Source organism: Microtus pennsylvanicus, chromosome 9 (assembly GCF_037038515.1).
Source record: "Microtus pennsylvanicus isolate mMicPen1 chromosome 9, mMicPen1.hap1, whole genome shotgun sequence".
Taxonomy (NCBI): domain Eukaryota; kingdom Metazoa; phylum Chordata; class Mammalia; order Rodentia; family Cricetidae; genus Microtus; species Microtus pennsylvanicus.
The window spans coordinates 4,651,397-4,669,985 of record NC_134587.1 but is presented as its reverse complement, the minus strand read 5'-3'; the positions used below and the strand labels follow the sequence as shown (position 1 = coordinate 4,669,985).

At 40.5% G+C, this 18,589-nt stretch overlaps 1 protein-coding gene across 2 annotated transcripts in view; it reads right to left on the bottom strand.

The window, feature by feature from the left end:
* Positions 1-18,589, bottom strand: part of Cerkl (CERK like autophagy regulator) — a 91,988-nt gene that overhangs the window by 55,979 nt on the left and 17,420 nt on the right. For both annotated transcript variants that reach the window (XM_075984761.1, XM_075984763.1), the window contains exon 2: positions 253-495. In XM_075984761.1, coding sequence (XP_075840876.1) covers positions 253-495 — 243 coding nt within the window. The remainder of the gene's footprint in view (positions 1-252; positions 496-18,589) is intronic.

Sequence of the window (18,589 nt, the reverse complement as noted above, 5' to 3'; positions counted from 1 at the left end):
CAATAACTTCTGATTTTAAATTCTTATTTTATGTTTTATGGGTGTTTGGCCTGCATGTATGTCTGTATCATGTATGTTCCCGGTGCTCATGGAGTCCAGAAGAGGGACTCAGATCACATGGAACAGGAGTTACAGATGGTTGTGAGCCACTGTGTGACCACGGAGCCACCTCTCCAGCCCCTGACATGAGATGGGACTTACCTGCATCAATGAAGACCATGTTCAGTAAAAATTCCTGTGACGGGTACTTACCTTCCAGAATTTTCTTGAACTCTCTGAACCATATGTCGCAGTGGTCTTCACTCAAGTTGATAAGATCAAGCGTAGAATCCTTTAGCTTGTTTGGCTGCTCCTTCATGCAGATGAAAAGGGTGATACCCAGGAGCGTGCCTTGGCCCGACTGCTTCACAGAACAGCGCCGCTTCAGCTTCACGGAAAATATGCCTTCCAGTTCTATGGACTCTTCTCTGCCTGGCGGGTGACACTTGGAACCTTCTAAAGAGAGATTAAACTCTCAGTCAAAACCGTTGCTTCCCTATTTCAAGTGTATAAGAATGTCTGAAACCCGCAGAATTTTAATCACTTGGAATTTTACGCTTTTGCCTTTTTTTTCAACCTCAGTCTCGGCGTGAGTTAGAAATTAGAGAGATGAAAAATCAATTTCCTCAAAGATAATGAAAACCTGAAGTGCGTGGCACAGAGTCTCTGTCACACAAGGCTTATGACCTTCAGAATCCTAAAAACGCCCAATGTATAAACAAACATACAAATAACCACAGACAAAGCAACCTTTTAGTGAGAAATTAGCAGCATGACAGTGATTCCTAATACTGAAAAGGTGAAAAACACAGACTTTGCTCGTGCACACGAGTCTATGATAGCTTGTTAAAGCAGAGGAAAGACCTTTAAATGTGCATATGACATGAAAGCAGAAAAGAGCGGTTTAGGGGGAAGCAAGAGGCAGCAAGAAGATGGTAGAGGGGATGAAGAAAGACACTGGGGAGCCATGAATGAGAATAAAGTATACCATATACTTATATTTGCGCGCACACACACACACATACATATGACTTTGTATGCTAGCTTTAAATTTTATTTAAGGGTAAAAAGCACACGGGGTTGGAGATGTGTCTCAGAAAAGAACAGACTCTGATGCTCTTGTAGAGAATTCACAAGTCCTAGGCTCCAGTTCCAAGAGCTCCCACACCCTGTTCAGGCTTTTATGGGCATCAGGCATACGTGCAGCTTCTATACATAGGTATGTAGGCAAAACATTTCTACACGCAAAATAAAATAAACAATTTTTTAAGAAATTAAAAGTACATGTCTTAAAAGTTTCTAGGTTCACCTCTGACCGTGAATCAGAAAACAAGTGTGGTAAATGAGCGCTTACAGGAGAATGGATTCATACTTTGAAACACAGCTATGTCAGACAGTAAAGAATAGCAGAGACCGGCTTGACACAATTAGAGTGCACATGAGGCTGTCCCTTGGAGTGGACACCGTACATCATAGTGTCTGGCAGGGTTTCCAGCCACAGGACAGGACAGAGGGCAGGAGTGGGACTTATGGTCACAGCCTTGGTTGAACAGGAGTTAGTGCTTCACAAGGGCCAAGCTGATCACAGATCACAGGGACCACACTGCATCCGAGAACGTTGTAGAGGACCACAGCAGCGCAGCGTTCTGGCCTGAGCCAGGAATTGCCTTGCACTGTGCGGAAGGCCAGAGGAGGAAGAGCTAGCTACTAGAGAGACTAAGTTCATAAGGCTCAGAAATCACACAGGTGTCCCTACCAGGCAAAGTAGCAGAACACAGATATCCACGGGGCATGGGGACAGCATTTAGAAGAGTTTCTCATCAATGCTTGATTGCAGGCTGCTGGGGTTCTCTCAACAAGGCTGAAAAGCAAGCCTTGGAGGAGCCACACTGTTCCCAGTAAATCAGACATGTGAGGGCATTCATGGGCACATTAAAACATCCAGTATCTCCAACAGCCAACCCCACATAATAGCATATACAAAGATGCACATGTGTGTGTGTGCGTACGATTGGGTATAGGAGGAAACGTGAGGAGAGCTAGCACACAGGAAGGGCAGGGCTGCTGAAGCAGCAAAGGGCAGAGAAAGGCTCACGCTCATCAGTGTCAGGGCTTCCTGCAACCTGGGAAGAAACTCTCCAAGGAAGACAGGTGTATGTGTTCTGCAGGCCTAATTGCCAAGACTGCTTTCTAAACTTCATCAAGAATGGTGACCTCATCTCCTAACCACTAAATAAAATAGAGCCTGACTGTCAGCGAGCACATGCAAGCTCCTAGAGGGAAAAATGGAGAAGAAAATCCCTTTTCTCCATAGTTAGGCAGAAGGATCAGGCAAATGAAAAGTCCATTTTTCAAACCTGTCGCTCTTAGAAGGCTCAGGTTTCTGGCATGGCTGCAATCTAGTGCTCCAATCTTTTGCTCAGGTTTTTGGTCTGGCTGCGATCTAGTGCTCCAATCCTTTGGTGACTTAATCAACACACTCACTGTATCAGTGCCAATGCCTTTTCTCTAAGCATCCAGACATTATACGTTATAGAAAGTAAGAAACCATATGACGACAGTCGCCACCCAAACTGATCAGTAGAGTGAGCCTGTTAGACGTGAAGTCATTCACACACACACACACACACACACACACACACACACACACACAGACACACACACACTTTTCTACAGATGCCCACCAAACACCCTCTGTCATTCAGGAGGACTTTCCTCAAGCAGAGACTTTTCACACTGCCATGCTCGGGATGAATTGTTCACATGTCAAAGACAAAGGACCTTGTGTAACTTTCATTTCTGTAGGCTATATGCATCTGCATTAATGTTTGGAAAAATTAAAGCTAGACATTTTAAAGCACACAAACACAAAGACTGCCTATCACCACCTTTGCTACTTCTGATTATCTAGACTTTCTGGCTAACTGCTTAGGACATAAACAAAAAGACATAGCTGACGAAAAAGGGTGAGAAAGAACTCCAACTGCATTATAGGCTAGAGCACAATGGACTTACAAGATTCCAAAGAATCAACTGAATCTGTAGACATAATGAAAAATGCAGACATATGTCTATATCCAAAAACACGTATGAGGAAACAAGAAATTGCATACAAATTAGCATCTTGTACTCTGAATAAGTTAGCAACAATTGATGCCAGAATTGAAGGAAGGAGGGAAGTCATTCAAAACTGACTGGAAGACAAACTGAGTAGCGGGAGCTATGGCAAGTTCCAAGACTACATATCTTGCAGGTCTACTATCTCCCTTCAAGAATATTTATCATACAACTTTAAGACAAAATCTCAGTAGACATTTTTATGTTTGGATGAGCAAGGAACCAAATCAAATGATGTTCAAGTTCTCTTGAGAGAGTAGACTTCGTTAGCGAGAAAAGGCTTCTCCAAGGAAGACAACTGCCTGCCCTGGCAGGTGTCATCTGTGGAATGGAAATCTTTTCCATTCTAGAAAGAGAAAAAAGTGGGCCAGAGAAATATGTCTGTGAACTTGAAAATTCACTAACGTGGCAATGGTGGTGGATCCAAACTAAGTGGAAATGAGTGAAAGGTGGTCAAGAACTTACCAATCATTTGAAGAGATGGAGCCCTATCCAGTAATTTATCGCAATTATATAAATTTCTAGAAATTTATATAACCTTAAGTTTGAAATGTGTCAAGTATACCAAGACAGTTAGATCAAGCTAGCTGACCTAAAAATTATTTAATCACTTTAAAAGTCCCAAAGAGTCATAAAGAAAAGTCACAAAGAGAGCAAAGGCCAAAGAGAGATATTTGCAATGCTTTCATGGAAAATTACATAAAAGACTCAAGCAGGCATTCCACAAAAGAAGGAATGCGAATCGACCAGCAAACATATGAAAAAGTTCAACCTCATTAGTAATCAAAGAAATGCAAATTTAAACAACAAGACACCACTCACTGCCTTTTAGATTGGCATGGGATCAAAAGTAAGGGTGGGTGATGGTATAGCTAAAGGGAAGCAGCCTTGGTGCTGGCGAGAAGGCACAAATGGAAGCTGCTGGGGAACATGTTGGGAGAACCTATCAAAAGATCTCCAAATGTTAACTGCCGCAGTACCCGTAACAGCAGAACTATCTAAGGCCACAGTAGCGTCCGCCAGTTGGAGGATGGTTGATGGAATCATGGCTGCCTTCGGTAGCTCTTAACTGAACAGGTTTCATTGTTGTGTCCCCATCCCAAAAGACAGTGATGCTAAGAAGAGTGCTTGCAATAAAAGCAAATTACACAGTTGTGTGTGAGTAGGGGGTGGGGCTTGATCCCATTTACATAATACTCACAAAGAACAGAAGAAATAGCCACAGGAAATAGCGAACATCAGTCACCTTTTAAGAGAGATAAGATCAGGAACATGAGGTTGAGTTTTTCTTATAAATTTTCATAAGATTTGCCTTCCAGCAAACAGCAGGACATGTAATCTTAAGTGTAGAAAAGGAAAAAAAAATTGGGGGCATGGTAGCTCAGTGGGGAAAGAGGCTTGCCTCCAAGGCTGTCGGCAAATTCTGAGCAACTCCTGATGGGGCAACTCCTGAAAACTGTCCCCTGAAGTCCTCCTGACACCCTCACACATGCTCCCTGATGGAAGAAGGGGGAGAGAGGAGGAGGGAAGGAAGGAGGGAATGAGGGAGGGAGGAAGGAAAAATGCATGGTTTTAATCAGAAATTTTATTTTTCAGAATTTATTCCAAAAGAATAAATAATAAACACAACTGAAGTAAACGAAAGCTCCCCCAAGTGTTGTTTAGATAAAACTTGGAAACAATTTAAATGTGCAATAATAGAATGTGATAGAAACACGTCGATGCAGCAAAAGACTATAGCACAATTACAATTTAGCCTTCCCAGTAGAAAGGGGTTCTAAAAAGCTTGTTGGTATTCTTGGCTTTTAAATGTTTTTATCTTAAGGCTCCAGCCTAAATGTTTTACCATCAAAGTGGGTGGTGTTTAGCTGTACCTTTTTATTTGTTAAAGTTTGTAAGCTATAAGCCATAAACCTACCGACTTTAGAAGTGAGGTTAATGAAGGTCTCTCCCAGAACCCAGTGGAAAGCCCTCGGGCTAGCCTTAGGAAAGGCTAAAGGTTCTGGAGATTATCTGATGGGCTGAACTGAAAATCTTAGGTCATTATTGCTCCTCAGCCACTACTCCAGGACACCCTTTGGACACTCTCAGGTTACACGGATACTAATAACAAACACGAGTAAAGAACAAAAGACGACAAATCTTTATGTTGCGGAAGGAAGTCGCGACTCAATAAAGACTGACCACCTGTCTGAATCTCTGCAAGGATTATTTTAAGAATGATGTGGATTTCTTCTGTTCTACAGATGAATCACAAAAAGGCTTCTGAAAACAAGGAAGCTATTTTAAGTGTTGGATGAGAGGGTTAGGGCTGAAATCTGCTTGAATTCTCCTCTAAGGGCCTGAGCTGACTCACTCTGGCCACTCCTGGGACAGTGCCAGTTTCTGACCCAAAGCAAACGTTTTCATAATTACACGTGAAAACCGTATTTCCACGAACAACCTGACACAACCAGACTGGAGAGAAGAGCTGAAAGAAGCAGCTGGTCTCTTGGCATGAGTTTTAAGTAAGTTTGACTTCCACCTTAAGTGGTACCTTTGTTGCGGGGAAAACTCTGGAGTCAAACTTTAGAAATCTCCTTTGACCTCAGGAGACACAAATACGGAAATGATCTCAGAGGCATCGCTTTCGGGCTACTCACGTTAGCTCCTCACAGACCGCGGACAGCTCTGCTTGGTGGCATGTGGCTTATTATTTGAAATCTATTGGCTCGTTAGGATCATATTGGTTGTTGCTAGCCGCTTCAGAACACTAACTGTCCTCTCGTATTACTTACAGAGATACTGGGACCATCTGTTCTTGCAAGGGATTTAAGTATGCGTCTATTGGATAGCATGCTACTTATTTAATTCAGTGCCCACTTCCTATTGTATCTTCTTGGGGGGGAGGGGGAGCCAATTTAATTACAGGAATAAAGATAACCTTTCCTGGCAGGTTACCCTGTCACCATGAGAGCAGAGCAGAACCTGCTCAAAGTGGGTTACAGAGGCCAGTAAGGAGGGCAAAGCCCCATGATACTCGAGGATACCGAGCAAAGGTTTAACAAAAATAGGACAGTGAGTGGCACTTTTAAAAATATTACTGTAAGCCCGGGGCTTGTCGGCATCAATCTTGGCACATCTGCCTGATGCGGACCGTAAACAGGATTAGAGCTGGGCTTCTCTGCCTGGTGCTAATTGTGGTCACAGTTCCCCCACATGTCCACTTTTTAAAACGCTGCCTGAAAAACAAAACAAAACGAAAACCCCCAGCCTGCTGGATAGATGGCTCCCGCACAGCACCCTGGACGCACACCGTCATTATTGTGGGCAATATGATGCCACCTAACAGGTTTTTTGGTTTGGTTTTTTTTTTCTTGGCTCTTCAGAATTACTTATCTAATCCCCTAATTAAAAATACAAAATTCTGTTTGAATACACCACATACTGAGATAAATCTGTGAAGCAAGGGACCAATAAATTTGAAGACACTCTAATTGTAAGAAGAAAACACAACGTAATTGTTAATAATCAGGTTAAACTAGGGTTTAGACAAATAGGGCCGACCCTGTCGTCAGCTGAAAACCTGCCTCAATGCATTGCTGCCCTGGAGAATGTGGCAAAGCGTTTGTTAGCAGAGAGGCTCAGAGCCCCTAAATACGCCCGCATATCAAAATGCGAATTTGGAGAGCTAGCATTACTGTCTAGTAAAAAGATACAGAAACTTTCATCTTATTTTGAGAGAAAAACAGATTTCCAATCCGCTACCAATTTCACATTTTCACTAGATCAAATTTAATATTAATGACGATGTTCCTGCTTCTGGGTTTCTTCCATCCATTTATTTCAGTCAAGTGTAAGCACCTCAAAGACGTCTCTTAAGATTATAAACATTCGAGACTATAAAGGCATTTTTGCATCAAGTTAACAATGAACTAAAGAAAAGTCAAGGAAATTTAAATATTCTCTTGTTGTTTGGGTTTTACAATACATATAAACATGCCAATTCTTTATTCAGAAAAAGACTCACATTGTAGGAAGTGAAATAATTAAAAAGACAGTCTATATTTAATCATAATTATTACAACATTGGCATTAGAAAATATAGCATTGGTTAAAATATTAGGCAATGACTCTAATTCCACACAATCTTTTATGCTAAATCTATTTCTTGATATAAAGTATATTCACATTCCAGATACCTTGGCCAATTCTGAGAGATCAGTTTTCTCTAAATCTGTGCGACACAAAAACATTTAAATTTTCTTGACTTTTCATAAGAGACATATTGGAGGTGCTTAGATTATAGGAAGCACAGACACAAGAGAATTTCTATGCTATTGAAGATGGCACTTCTCCACGTCCCCCGTGTTGACATCTATTGCAGAAGCAATATTGGGTAACTAGATACCTGCTTCTCGCGAGACCACAGACAAGACCATTCACTTTGACTAATAATCACCTGCCTCCTCCACTAGTGGTCCTTGATGAGGAAGAAGGCTGTTTATTAATGTTTAAATCCCATATGCCAAGTATATACAAAGCACCGCTGCCACAAACGAAAGGGATGGCTCTCTCCAGGGAAGCCCAGACACTACCAGAAATGCGGCTGATCTCCCCATTAGTCAGCGAACACCATCTCTACGCAAAAGACCAACTGACCGGGAATGTATCTCAGAGGACAGAGCACTTGCATGGCAAGTAGGAAGCCCTCCTTGGGTTTGGCCACAGAAGCACATAATCAGGTGTCAGAGTACACATCTGTAATCCCAACGCCCACAAGGTGGAGACAGTAGTAGTACCAGAAATTGAAGATTACCTTTGGCTATGAGAGTTCAAGGCCAGGCTGAGCAAAAGACTGCTGACAAGGAAGGCTTATAGCATTTGGTCATAGCTATTTGCCCAGGGTTCTCTGGAAAATGAACAAAACTAGTCAAAGAAAACAACGGAAAGTGTCTATAATAAAAAACAAGATTTTGTGGCTATGACTCCAGTCCCACAAATCTTCTATGCTAAAGCTATTTCTTGATATAACGTTTATATCAAGTTTTCTAAAAGATGTGGGCTTTACAGCTTCCTATCATAACGGAATTTTCTGGAGAGACTGACAAGGATTATTAGTATGTTTGACTTAAAAAGTAATCTACAATAAAATGCATTAAGATCCTAAAACTCTAACACAGGAGTCAGTTTTCCAAATGGTCATTTTATAAAAAATCATGCAAGAATAATTGCTCTGCTCAAACAACAGGATGAGATCAATTAATTGCAACTGTTGTGATTCCACACTATAACTCCCCATTGAGAAGCCAGTACTTGGTGTGTTGGCTGTGGTTTCAGAGTGGTGGTTACAGGGGATATGACGTGATTTCCTTTCCTACACCTGAGTGAAGCTGGATCTTCCTCAACACATCAACCAAGACAAATGCTCACAACAGACTGAAGCAGAAGAGGGAGAAGCCAATGCCATTCCCTATCCCACCAGATGTTAACGAGACTCCCAAAGCTCTAGGACAGTCCAAAGGGTAGCACGGCTATTGTGTTGTTTGGAGAAATGTCTTAAATAATTAAATAAGTATGCTATTTATATTAATACATAGTAGACTTACTACTATCATATTTCTTTCCTGTGATGCCGGGCATCCAAATCTAGGGCCTTCCATATGTCAGGCAAACATTGTTGAGCTATACCCCCAGGCCTTTAGTTAATATTTTAAAATGTATTTTATTTATAACATAACAAAAAATCAGTGGATCTAACTCATATAAATTGTGGTCTTCAATAATTTATCATTGCTCCAAATCAAAGTTTAGAACCCCTGATTTGCATAGAAGACACAACCTGAAGAACATGCTTTAATCTGTTTTTGTATTAAATAGCTACAGTTTTATTGTTATTGTTGGATTTTTTAGGTTTCTTTTATATATGAAAACTGATGAAATATAATAACACTTCAAGTTATTTCAGATTCAAAGCATGATTTTATGCAACACAATCAGGCATTTTCATTCCTTCAAGAATGGACCACTTCTGCTGGGACCATTGATTGTTCACCTTATTGTCTTCCTGTCCCCTTGTATTCTTTCCTATGTCACTTCCATCTTGATCCCTTAATAGGAACACTGATAAATCCAAGGGCGGAGGGTTCTACAAATGCCATTCACAGGAGATATGAAATTAATGGATCCACTCTAATCTCATAATCAAGCTAATTCTTGGCCTTATCAGTTCATATATGTTTATCAGGTTGTACACGCTGGTAACTCATATCACACCAGATGCCTGTCAGATGGATTCTCTGTGCTCCTCAAGAGGACTTGTTCTGCTAGTATGTTCATGCCTGTTCTCATCTGTGCTTTCTGTATCCCAGTACTTCGCTCAGTGCTTCAGAAATAGGTCAGCCTCCCAATAAATGCTGATTGTGAGCACAGCCACAGCGATCAAATGAATCCTAATCACACCATGCACACAGCCGCCTCTGAACCTTTGCTCCTTCATTTCCTGGCAAACGGAAGGCCTTCTTGACTCCAGTCTCTTCAAACATTAACCAGCTCTCAAAGCACATTAGGTCAGTATTCCCAGGAATACCCTTCACTGTCGAGTCCTTCGAAATCCTCCAATCCAGAACTACCTAAGAGTCACACAGCAGCTTCTACTGACAGCATTCTGTTCATTTTCTGTGCTTGTTCTCTACACTAATCAAATGATTCGAAACTTATACCACAGTTACAGCTAAATTAGAATGCAGGAGTTTAAGGCAAGCACAAAAGCTTTATTCTTTTATTTGATCATTTTGGACATTGACTATATTCCAGATATTTCTTTTCCATATTGAAGTGCTGTTATTTTTTCACTTGACCTTATGGTCAACCACCTGTTTGAGAAGAGCTAGAGTTCCTTGGGTTTTTGCCCTTCAACTTGCTAGCCTGGGATCTGGGACAACGATGATGTCTTCTATTGGGGTGTGTACTATCTACTTTATCAACACTGCTACTTGATGCTTGGCAGGATCAAGTCAGGGGAAGTAAGGCTTGTTTTGACTCATACTGTGAAGAATGCAGGCCATGACGACAGGAAGGTATGGGGTATGCCACATTTCGGCTGCTTCAGATCAACAGTCAGGAAGCAAAGAGGTGTCATCTGGACAGAGCCAGCTGGGCAATACCATAAATCCTGACCTCCCATTGTCCTCCAGTGACCTGCTTTCTCCAATTACGCCCCACCTCCTAAAGGTTCCCCAACCTCCCCAAACAGTGTCACCAGCTGGGAACCAAGTTGAAACACAGGTGCTCATGGCTACCTTTTACATTTAAACTATAATGGATTTTGAGGAAGGTGGTCTGAACATGGGTTTGGAGCTAAGCCAAGACAACACTTTAATTCCACAGTCCAAGCCAATTTGCTCTTCCTCTTTCTGGAAGACCTCAGGCTAGTCACACCTTCTTTGCTTTCAATTATGGCATTAGTGTCCACCAATGTGATGCTTGTGCAAGCTAGTTGTCCCTTGGCCTTACAGAACTCACAGGGAGTTCATATAGCCTTTTATATTATTATCCCAATGCTCCTGCTACTTAAAAACACTGCAAGGTTCGACTTATCCTTCCTTCTTCCATGTAATTTCACTTTTGAGACTATCATTTGAGCCCATAAAATTATTAGAATAGCTAAATATTTGCTTCCGGCCAACTTTACTCTTCACAAGCAGATTTGAATTGTTGGAAGACAGCAGAACCATTGCCAGAGAGATAGAAGAAATTTTCCACCTAGAGGACAGGACTTCGAGCCAGAATGGTGTTCATCTGTGAACCAGAATGACCAGGAGCAAGATGCCAAAATCCTGACCCTGCGTTAAAGGCTAGAAAAGAGGCATGCAGCCTCCCAAGACCTGCTCTTAGGAGCCCCTTTCACCAATGCCGAGGCAAAACTGTGGGTAAATGGACCTCTGTGTGGCTAAGGTGGTGGATGACAGGAAGGAGGAAGAAAAATTAAAGAGAGATTTCTAGAAGCCATGTACATTGAACATCCAAAGCAAATATTGAATTCACATAATCCATGATCATATAAAATATTTGAAAATATTTATTTACTACCTGATTAATATTTGCAAGCCTAAGATTTATGGAAACACAGCAAGGGAGAAGTAATTGGATTATAGCTTATCATGCTATTTTTAATCCAACTTAATAGTCAAGACAAAGTTCATATTTATTTTTGATATGCTAAACATTGGTATGATATGAGCTTTTATTTCATTTCTACCATTAAGAGTTTATCAATGACAAATGTATCTGAGTTTTGATTTGTTTCTGACATTTAAAAAAAGTCTCAAGTAAATGCAATATGAATGGTTCATTAAGGAAGAGAACTGACCAGAAAATTATCTATAAAATGTAGTCAGATTTGCGAACTCTAAATTATTTATTTTCAATCACAACTGGTTTCAAACTAGAAAAATTTTAAGAGAAATATGATTTAATAAAGTAAATGTATGTTAATAAAAAACTTTAAAATAAATTCCAACCATTACGCTAGTGGCAAATTGGAATAATCTAGGCTCTTATCTACAAGACACATGCTGCTCCTTACTTTCACATTTGAAATAAAATCACGGTTTCAAAGTCATTTCGGAATAAGACCAGAGCTTAATTTCTTCCTTTGAAGAGTACTTAAAAACTTAAAGGACGTACTGTTAAAAATAAGTTTGATGTTTTTAACTTAGTCCTCCATGCACGGTATTTATACAATATGTGCTCCACTAAAAAAAAAAAATGGCTTTAAAATAGATTTTTCTGCAAGTCTTTTCTATAATCTCGATCACACAGCACAGGAGGCTAACACTAAAGATAGAAGTGGGGGGATATTGCTCGATAAGGTGGGGTGTTTTAAAGAAAGCAGATCCTCCACATCACGTATTGTACATGTTTAGCTGGGCTGGGTAGCAAGTGAAGAACATAAAATGGCTGACAGGGTCTCAGCAAGCCTGCTTCTCCTCTGGGCTGTGACGCTACTGTCGGTTTTTTTAGAGAGATAAATTTGATATCAATACAATATGACAGAACTGCATCAAACCTTAATTTCACTCACAGTGAGAAGTCGCAGGATTAAATAACACTGTGCAGTCTTTCAGAAAAGTTTATTGCTTCCAGATGGATTCAAGTTTCCTTTCAGCCCTGATTACATCTAATATGCGCAGGGTGCCAACATTATAAAGGACAGAATCAAAAATATTATTTATATAGATAGCGAGGGGCTGCTGGGCGAACTCTTGCTTTCTAAATAGGGTCTAGGACTTAGGTCATGACTACTTTAAAGACATAATAATAAACATTAAAATTTGTGTTATATTATTTAACTCTCTTGGATAATGACTTTTCTATGAAAAAGAAAAAGGGAAACCACAAATCTACAGGGAAGTAGCCATAAAATGACTCTTTGCTCAAGCTGCATGCTCTTTCCCCCATGTGGGGCTGTGCCATGTGTCACACAGCATGCGGCTTGCTACCAAGATGCCCACCTGTGCCTGTGTGGCTAAAGAGGCTTTCATTTCACTAACAAGAACACTACTAAATATCAGCCACTGCAATCAGAAATAATGCCTTCAAAATATTGACCTCACATTAAAACCTGCAAGCAGACTTGCTGCTTACATTTAGTGTTTGGTTTTACTTTCTTCTGTAATACTAGTAACACTACATGAATGTTTGCTTATATCTCCCCAAAACAAAGTGCTCTCTCATAATGTGAAATAAGAAATAAAGTTTATATATATATATATATATATATATATATATATATATATATATATGTATATATATATACACACACATATATATGTATATATATATAGTTAGGTAGGTCAGATAGATATATATATACACACACATATATATGTATATATATATATATAGGTAGGTCAGATAGATAGATAGATGATAGATAGATAGATAGATAGATAGATAGATAGATAGATAGATGGATAGATAGATAGATAGATGGATAGATGATAGATAGATGGATGGATAAGATAGCTAGATGATAGATAGATAGATAGATAGATAGATAAATAGATAGATAGATAGAAGATAGATAGCATAGATAGATAAATTGCATCTGCTCTAGCTAGTTTTTGAGAGAAAGGCAAAGGAAAGAGAACTTCTGTTTGAAGAAAGATCTTAGCCAGTAGATCAGGAGTCATTCTCGAAAATACAGCAAAACTATAATAGGATTTCCACTCTTCTACATCTCACAGGATGCTTAAAGTGTTCTGAAAAAATACACTGCAAGTCCTGAAGTCATCTGACTGTAAATGAAAAACAATTTATTATGTATCCTTAAAGTGGATTAGGAATTCAAATTCAACTGTGATCCTGAAGCTGGAAGAAAGGGAAAAGAGCATAATTCTAGAAGGACACAAAAATGTACTGGCTGGAGAAATACGAGTGATTTCTATTGTAATTGCTACTCATGTCTAACTCTCTCCTATGAACTGTCAGCAGAAACAAGACAAATATCACTGTGATAGCTTATTATCTTCATTTTCTTTAGAGAGACGAAAGTTTCTTGATGTAAGGGATACAAATGAATGTTAAAATGTCAAGTGAGGATCAAAGTACTCTCAGATGTGACTTACAGTCCCATGTCAAATCAATAACAGATCAATGAGAGAGCTCAACTGGTTACGTTACAGGCACTAGAGGACATAAGGCATGAGTCATTCACCAGCATAAAACCCATTAAGCATTTCTGACATCCCCAATATTAATAAGTGCTTGCTTAACTACCACCAATAAAATGGTACTTGTTTACCGTAATGGTGAGCTTTCCTTAACATCTTCAACAGAACACCCTTTTTAACTAAGAAGTGATTTGTGTGTGTTTATACGTGTATATTGGAGGTGCACATGTTTGCATATGAACACAGACACTTATGTGTGTGTGCATGTACATACATGTATTTGTATGTGTGTGCTTGTACGTGCAGACCAAAGGACAACCTTGGGTGTCATTCCCTCAGGAGCTGTCCACCTTGTTTTTGTTGTTGTTGAGACACAGTCTGCCCCTGGAACCTGGTGCTTGCCATGCAGGATGGGCTGGTGGGCCAGGCTCCAGAGAGTCTCCTCCTTCCACTTCCCTATTGCGTGGGTTACAAGCACATACTGTCCTGCCCAGCAAGTTTACTTAGGTCCTGGAGATAAAACTCAGGTCCTCACGCCCGTGCAGCCTGCACTGTACAGACTGAGCCATCTTCTTCAGGCCTAGAGTTTACTGTTTCAAAACTAACTTCAAATTACTGGTTTAGGAGAAGAAGCATCAATATTGGACCAAATCTTGAGAGAAGCGCGAGACAGGAATAACAGAAATCCCCAAGCTTGTAAACACTTTACAGACTGAGATCTTTCTCCTCGGCCTAGACTGGGTAATGTTAATGTTTCGTTCAAAAATACTAATATTTAATTATGAAATGTTATCATTGGCCAGTTATGTTGGATATCTTACAGACAACAGATTAGTAAGTATTTAAATTTTAACTCACAGCTAGCTCCATGGGCTTCCTGATGAAGCAGGTGTAAACGCCCTGTGGGAAAAGTATATTTTGGGTATTTTTTGAAGAGTCACGATGTGGCCAATGCTTGGGAGAAAGGGGCGGGGAAATTCAACATGCAAATAGAAAGGTCAGAAGCTGGTACATGACATCAGAGTATGTGGACTGTACTAGAGGCGCAGGATTTTACTCTCGTTGAGCTAGTGGCTTCATGGGGAATACGCTGGTGAGAAGATGGCCAGGGAGGGATGAGGGACGACAATGGCACAAGACTCCACAGTGCCTGACAGTTGTGTGGAGTGAAGAAGACCTGGAGCTAGATGTCCTCCCGGTGCTTCTAGAACTACGGGATGAGACCCTTGCTAACCAGAGGGGCAGACTTCACAGCAGTGCAGCATTGGGGGCTACAGGGGAGAGGGGCAGTTTTCGTTGCAGAACGCAGTAAGCTTAAGAAGTCTACTTGTGATTAGGAAGGCAGTTAATCCATATTATTCTTGTGTGATAATCTATATTATTCTTGTGTGTTTTGCATAACTTGATTAATATAATGACTTATCTAAATGATGAATTTGGGAGTAGATTATGCAATTAATTGTCCAATCTAGTTTTAAAGAAATCATACCAATTGAGGTTCCCTTCGCACAAATGACTTTGGCCTTTGTCAAGTTGATTAAATAAATAAATAAGTAGACAAACACTAACTGGGACAGTCATTCTAATTCAATCATTGCGCAATAAGCTTCCTTCCATGGCAAGTTCGACATCTCTTCCAAACCAAGATGGAATGACCCATTCTTGGGCAAGCGCAGAGGGTCACATGGTGTGGTTGATATTTACTTACAGTTACCTGGTTTTGTGATCTTGAGATTTTTCTTATAGACCCCAGATTTTGTTGTGTAAAAACACATTGGACTGAGGAAGAAGGCATCCTCAGACAGTGGTACTAGACCCCAGCCCACAGCACTGCTCTGAGCGCTGAGACACTGAATGAGGTAGCATGTCAACCCTAAAATGTGCAACTCTTATTCATCACTGTGGCCTATCAGACACATGAAATCTATGCCATAGCAACGGAAGAGGCTTGGTTGCTAAGAATTTGAGGCCAGGTGATGGCCTATCTGTGAGATGATTATCAGCAACAAAATACAGGCTGATCATCTCAAATACACGAAATAAGACAGATAGCACAATTATGTCAGAAAAGCCTTCCGGTATAAATAATATCTGTACTGGAGGCTTCATTTACTTTCAAAATCATATTCTTGGAAAAGTAATATAAACAGTTCTATATTTAGGTGATCTTGATACTAAGTGGATAAGTAGATCATGACCGCGAACAAACCCAGATATTTAAGCCTCAGGCTCCAAACCCAACACAATTAACTTCTGAAATACTGGTCAGGATTTTTGAAACTTTGCAGCTTACAACACTAGAAAAGGTTCACAGAGTAGGTCTCAAAACGATGTCTAGACAGTTCTTCTGTGACATTGACCTCAGTGGGAGTGTTGTACTGAACAGGAGAGGGCAAAGAGGGTACAGTGACTTGGAATCAGAGAGAAACAATCAAAGCTAACTCCAGTCAAAGAGTTACTAAGGTACTAGAAGATCAGAGAGGAGTTCAATTGTTTAACAGGCTTCTTGTGCCATGGGTATCCTAAAACAAAATGACGTCCAGACAGCATCCCCCAAAAGCTGTGCCCAAAACCTCAGCATCAACCTTTCAGGATTTGCTGTCTTGGAAACATCTTCCAAAAGCCATAGAAAGAACTCTCCCGACCCAAAACTTGAACTACAAGAATTGAGCTGCTGTGAACTCAGGGCAGAGTTCTAAGTGACCTCTATCGTTTCCCTAAAACATGCAGCGTGCAGTTACTGCTTACACAGGATTATTGTAATCTAGCCCGAGTGGTTATTGCTGACACCAGCAAGGTAGTGCCCTTTGTTTGCCAAATTTTTGTTTTCCTAAGAACCAATCCTACTTCATAAAGATACGTTTCCAGGATACATATAATTATGCTGCGTTTAACATCTGTCGCTTTGCATTTCCAGAGCCTCACGGAGCCAAGATAAGGATGAGGTTCTAAGTCTGTGTTAAAAGGGAAATGACTAAAGGAGTAAATGATTTAATACGCAGAGCAGTTGCTTCAAAGAAGGTTTGACTATGTGCCATGGTTACTTCTCACTACTTTCAAATACAATCAAGTCATCCAGGTCTCTAAGATTATTCTGACATGGCTATCATTGTTTTTTAGTTCTCAAACATCTTTCCTATGATTTCATATTGGAATCTTAGGGAACCTTGCATTTGGGTGTCTTCCAAATCCAGCCACCTGACATAAAAAAAAAATCACTTCTGATCAAATAAAGCTGGAAAAAAAATACTGGCAGCCTCTTTTCTAATATTTCACCCTCAGGAGCACAGTGGATTCAGGTAACAGCACAGCACCGCCTTTGCAAATGTAGGTCAGAATTCTGAACTCAAATGGGTCTTGCTCAGATCTGAAGGGAGCAGAACGTCCACCTAGGTCACTTCCCCTGTAGTTGTTTAGTGATTCAGGTATAGAATCTGGTAGCCCCATGAACTTCGCAATACTCAAAATAATTGTTTGGCAATAAGACTCACATCTAAGACGTGGAGATAAAGGAATATTGATTGTGGTACCGAAAAGAGAAATAAGCATCTAATGAATGGCAGGGGACCAGAGAGTAATCTGTGGCTGAGCTCACCAATAATCTTCACAATCAAAGGCAAAGCATGGTAGCTCCAAGCTCACACTTTGCTAAACATTTGGAAAATGAGCGGTCATGGCAATGCTGGCTAAAAGTACTCAGGTTATTTTCTTCTCCCACTTCTCCAGTCTGTGCAGCCGAAAGATTTGTGTTCACGCTGTATTGAGACCGATCAGAATGACCAAACTCCTCAGAGCCCAAGCCGAGAAAACCTACTTAGAATAAAAAAAAAAATATTTTCCCAAATTATTTCAATATGCTTTATTTTGTTTGGGTACCCTAGCAATGTTTATTTCTTGTTTTTTTTTTTCATTTTGTTGTTGTTGTGTTCAAATAAAATGATAAGCCACACCTCACAGGAGTAAAGGTTCCTTGCAGAGTTGGAGAAGATTAAATTACGATTTTGTAGTAGACTTATCCATTACGGGCTGTATGGCCCAGAATTCATACAACACCCGTCCAACCACTGCCCAGGGGAACTGTGTCTGGAGTGGGAGCAATGACGCCATTAGGTAATCTGAAGGGAGTCTCAGGGGAGAGCTAGTGTCCTTAGAAGACAGACAAGATCTCTCGTGTGCTCTCGTTGTCTCCAGACATAGGGGAAAGGCAGCACAAAGCATCCAGAAGGCAGCTGCCTTAGAGCCAGTGAGAGACACTTTATCAGAAATCAGCCCTGGGGCACCTTGGACTTTCAGCCCCAGAAGCTGAGACATTTCCAAACTGTCTTTCACTGAGTGGTCCGTTCTTTTCTCATGATACTGAAACATGGCTGCCACAGATCTCAATGATTTCCCTTCCCTTGCTCTGGGTTCCAACACCTCCCCCCTTTGTGGGTACTGAAGAACAGCCAATGCCAAAGAAGAAATACTTTAAATACATGCTTAGTTACTGCTGATTCTAACATTCAAGTTATATTGAGAAGCCGATGAATTATTTTAGGTAGCAATTCATCAAGATAACAAGGGCTGCAATACACCCAGATTAAGGTAACTAAAAACTTGTTTAAGATTGAAAGTATCATTTCTGATATGACTCCCAGTGCTTGCCAAATGGGTCAAGCTGAAATCTCTTGATATTCTGACCCCTTGATATTTCCACCGTTGCTTTTTTAAGTCATCTACTAGAGCAAGGGTTCCTGAGCTTCCAAACCTAAGAACTCCTACACAGAGCTTCTAGCCAA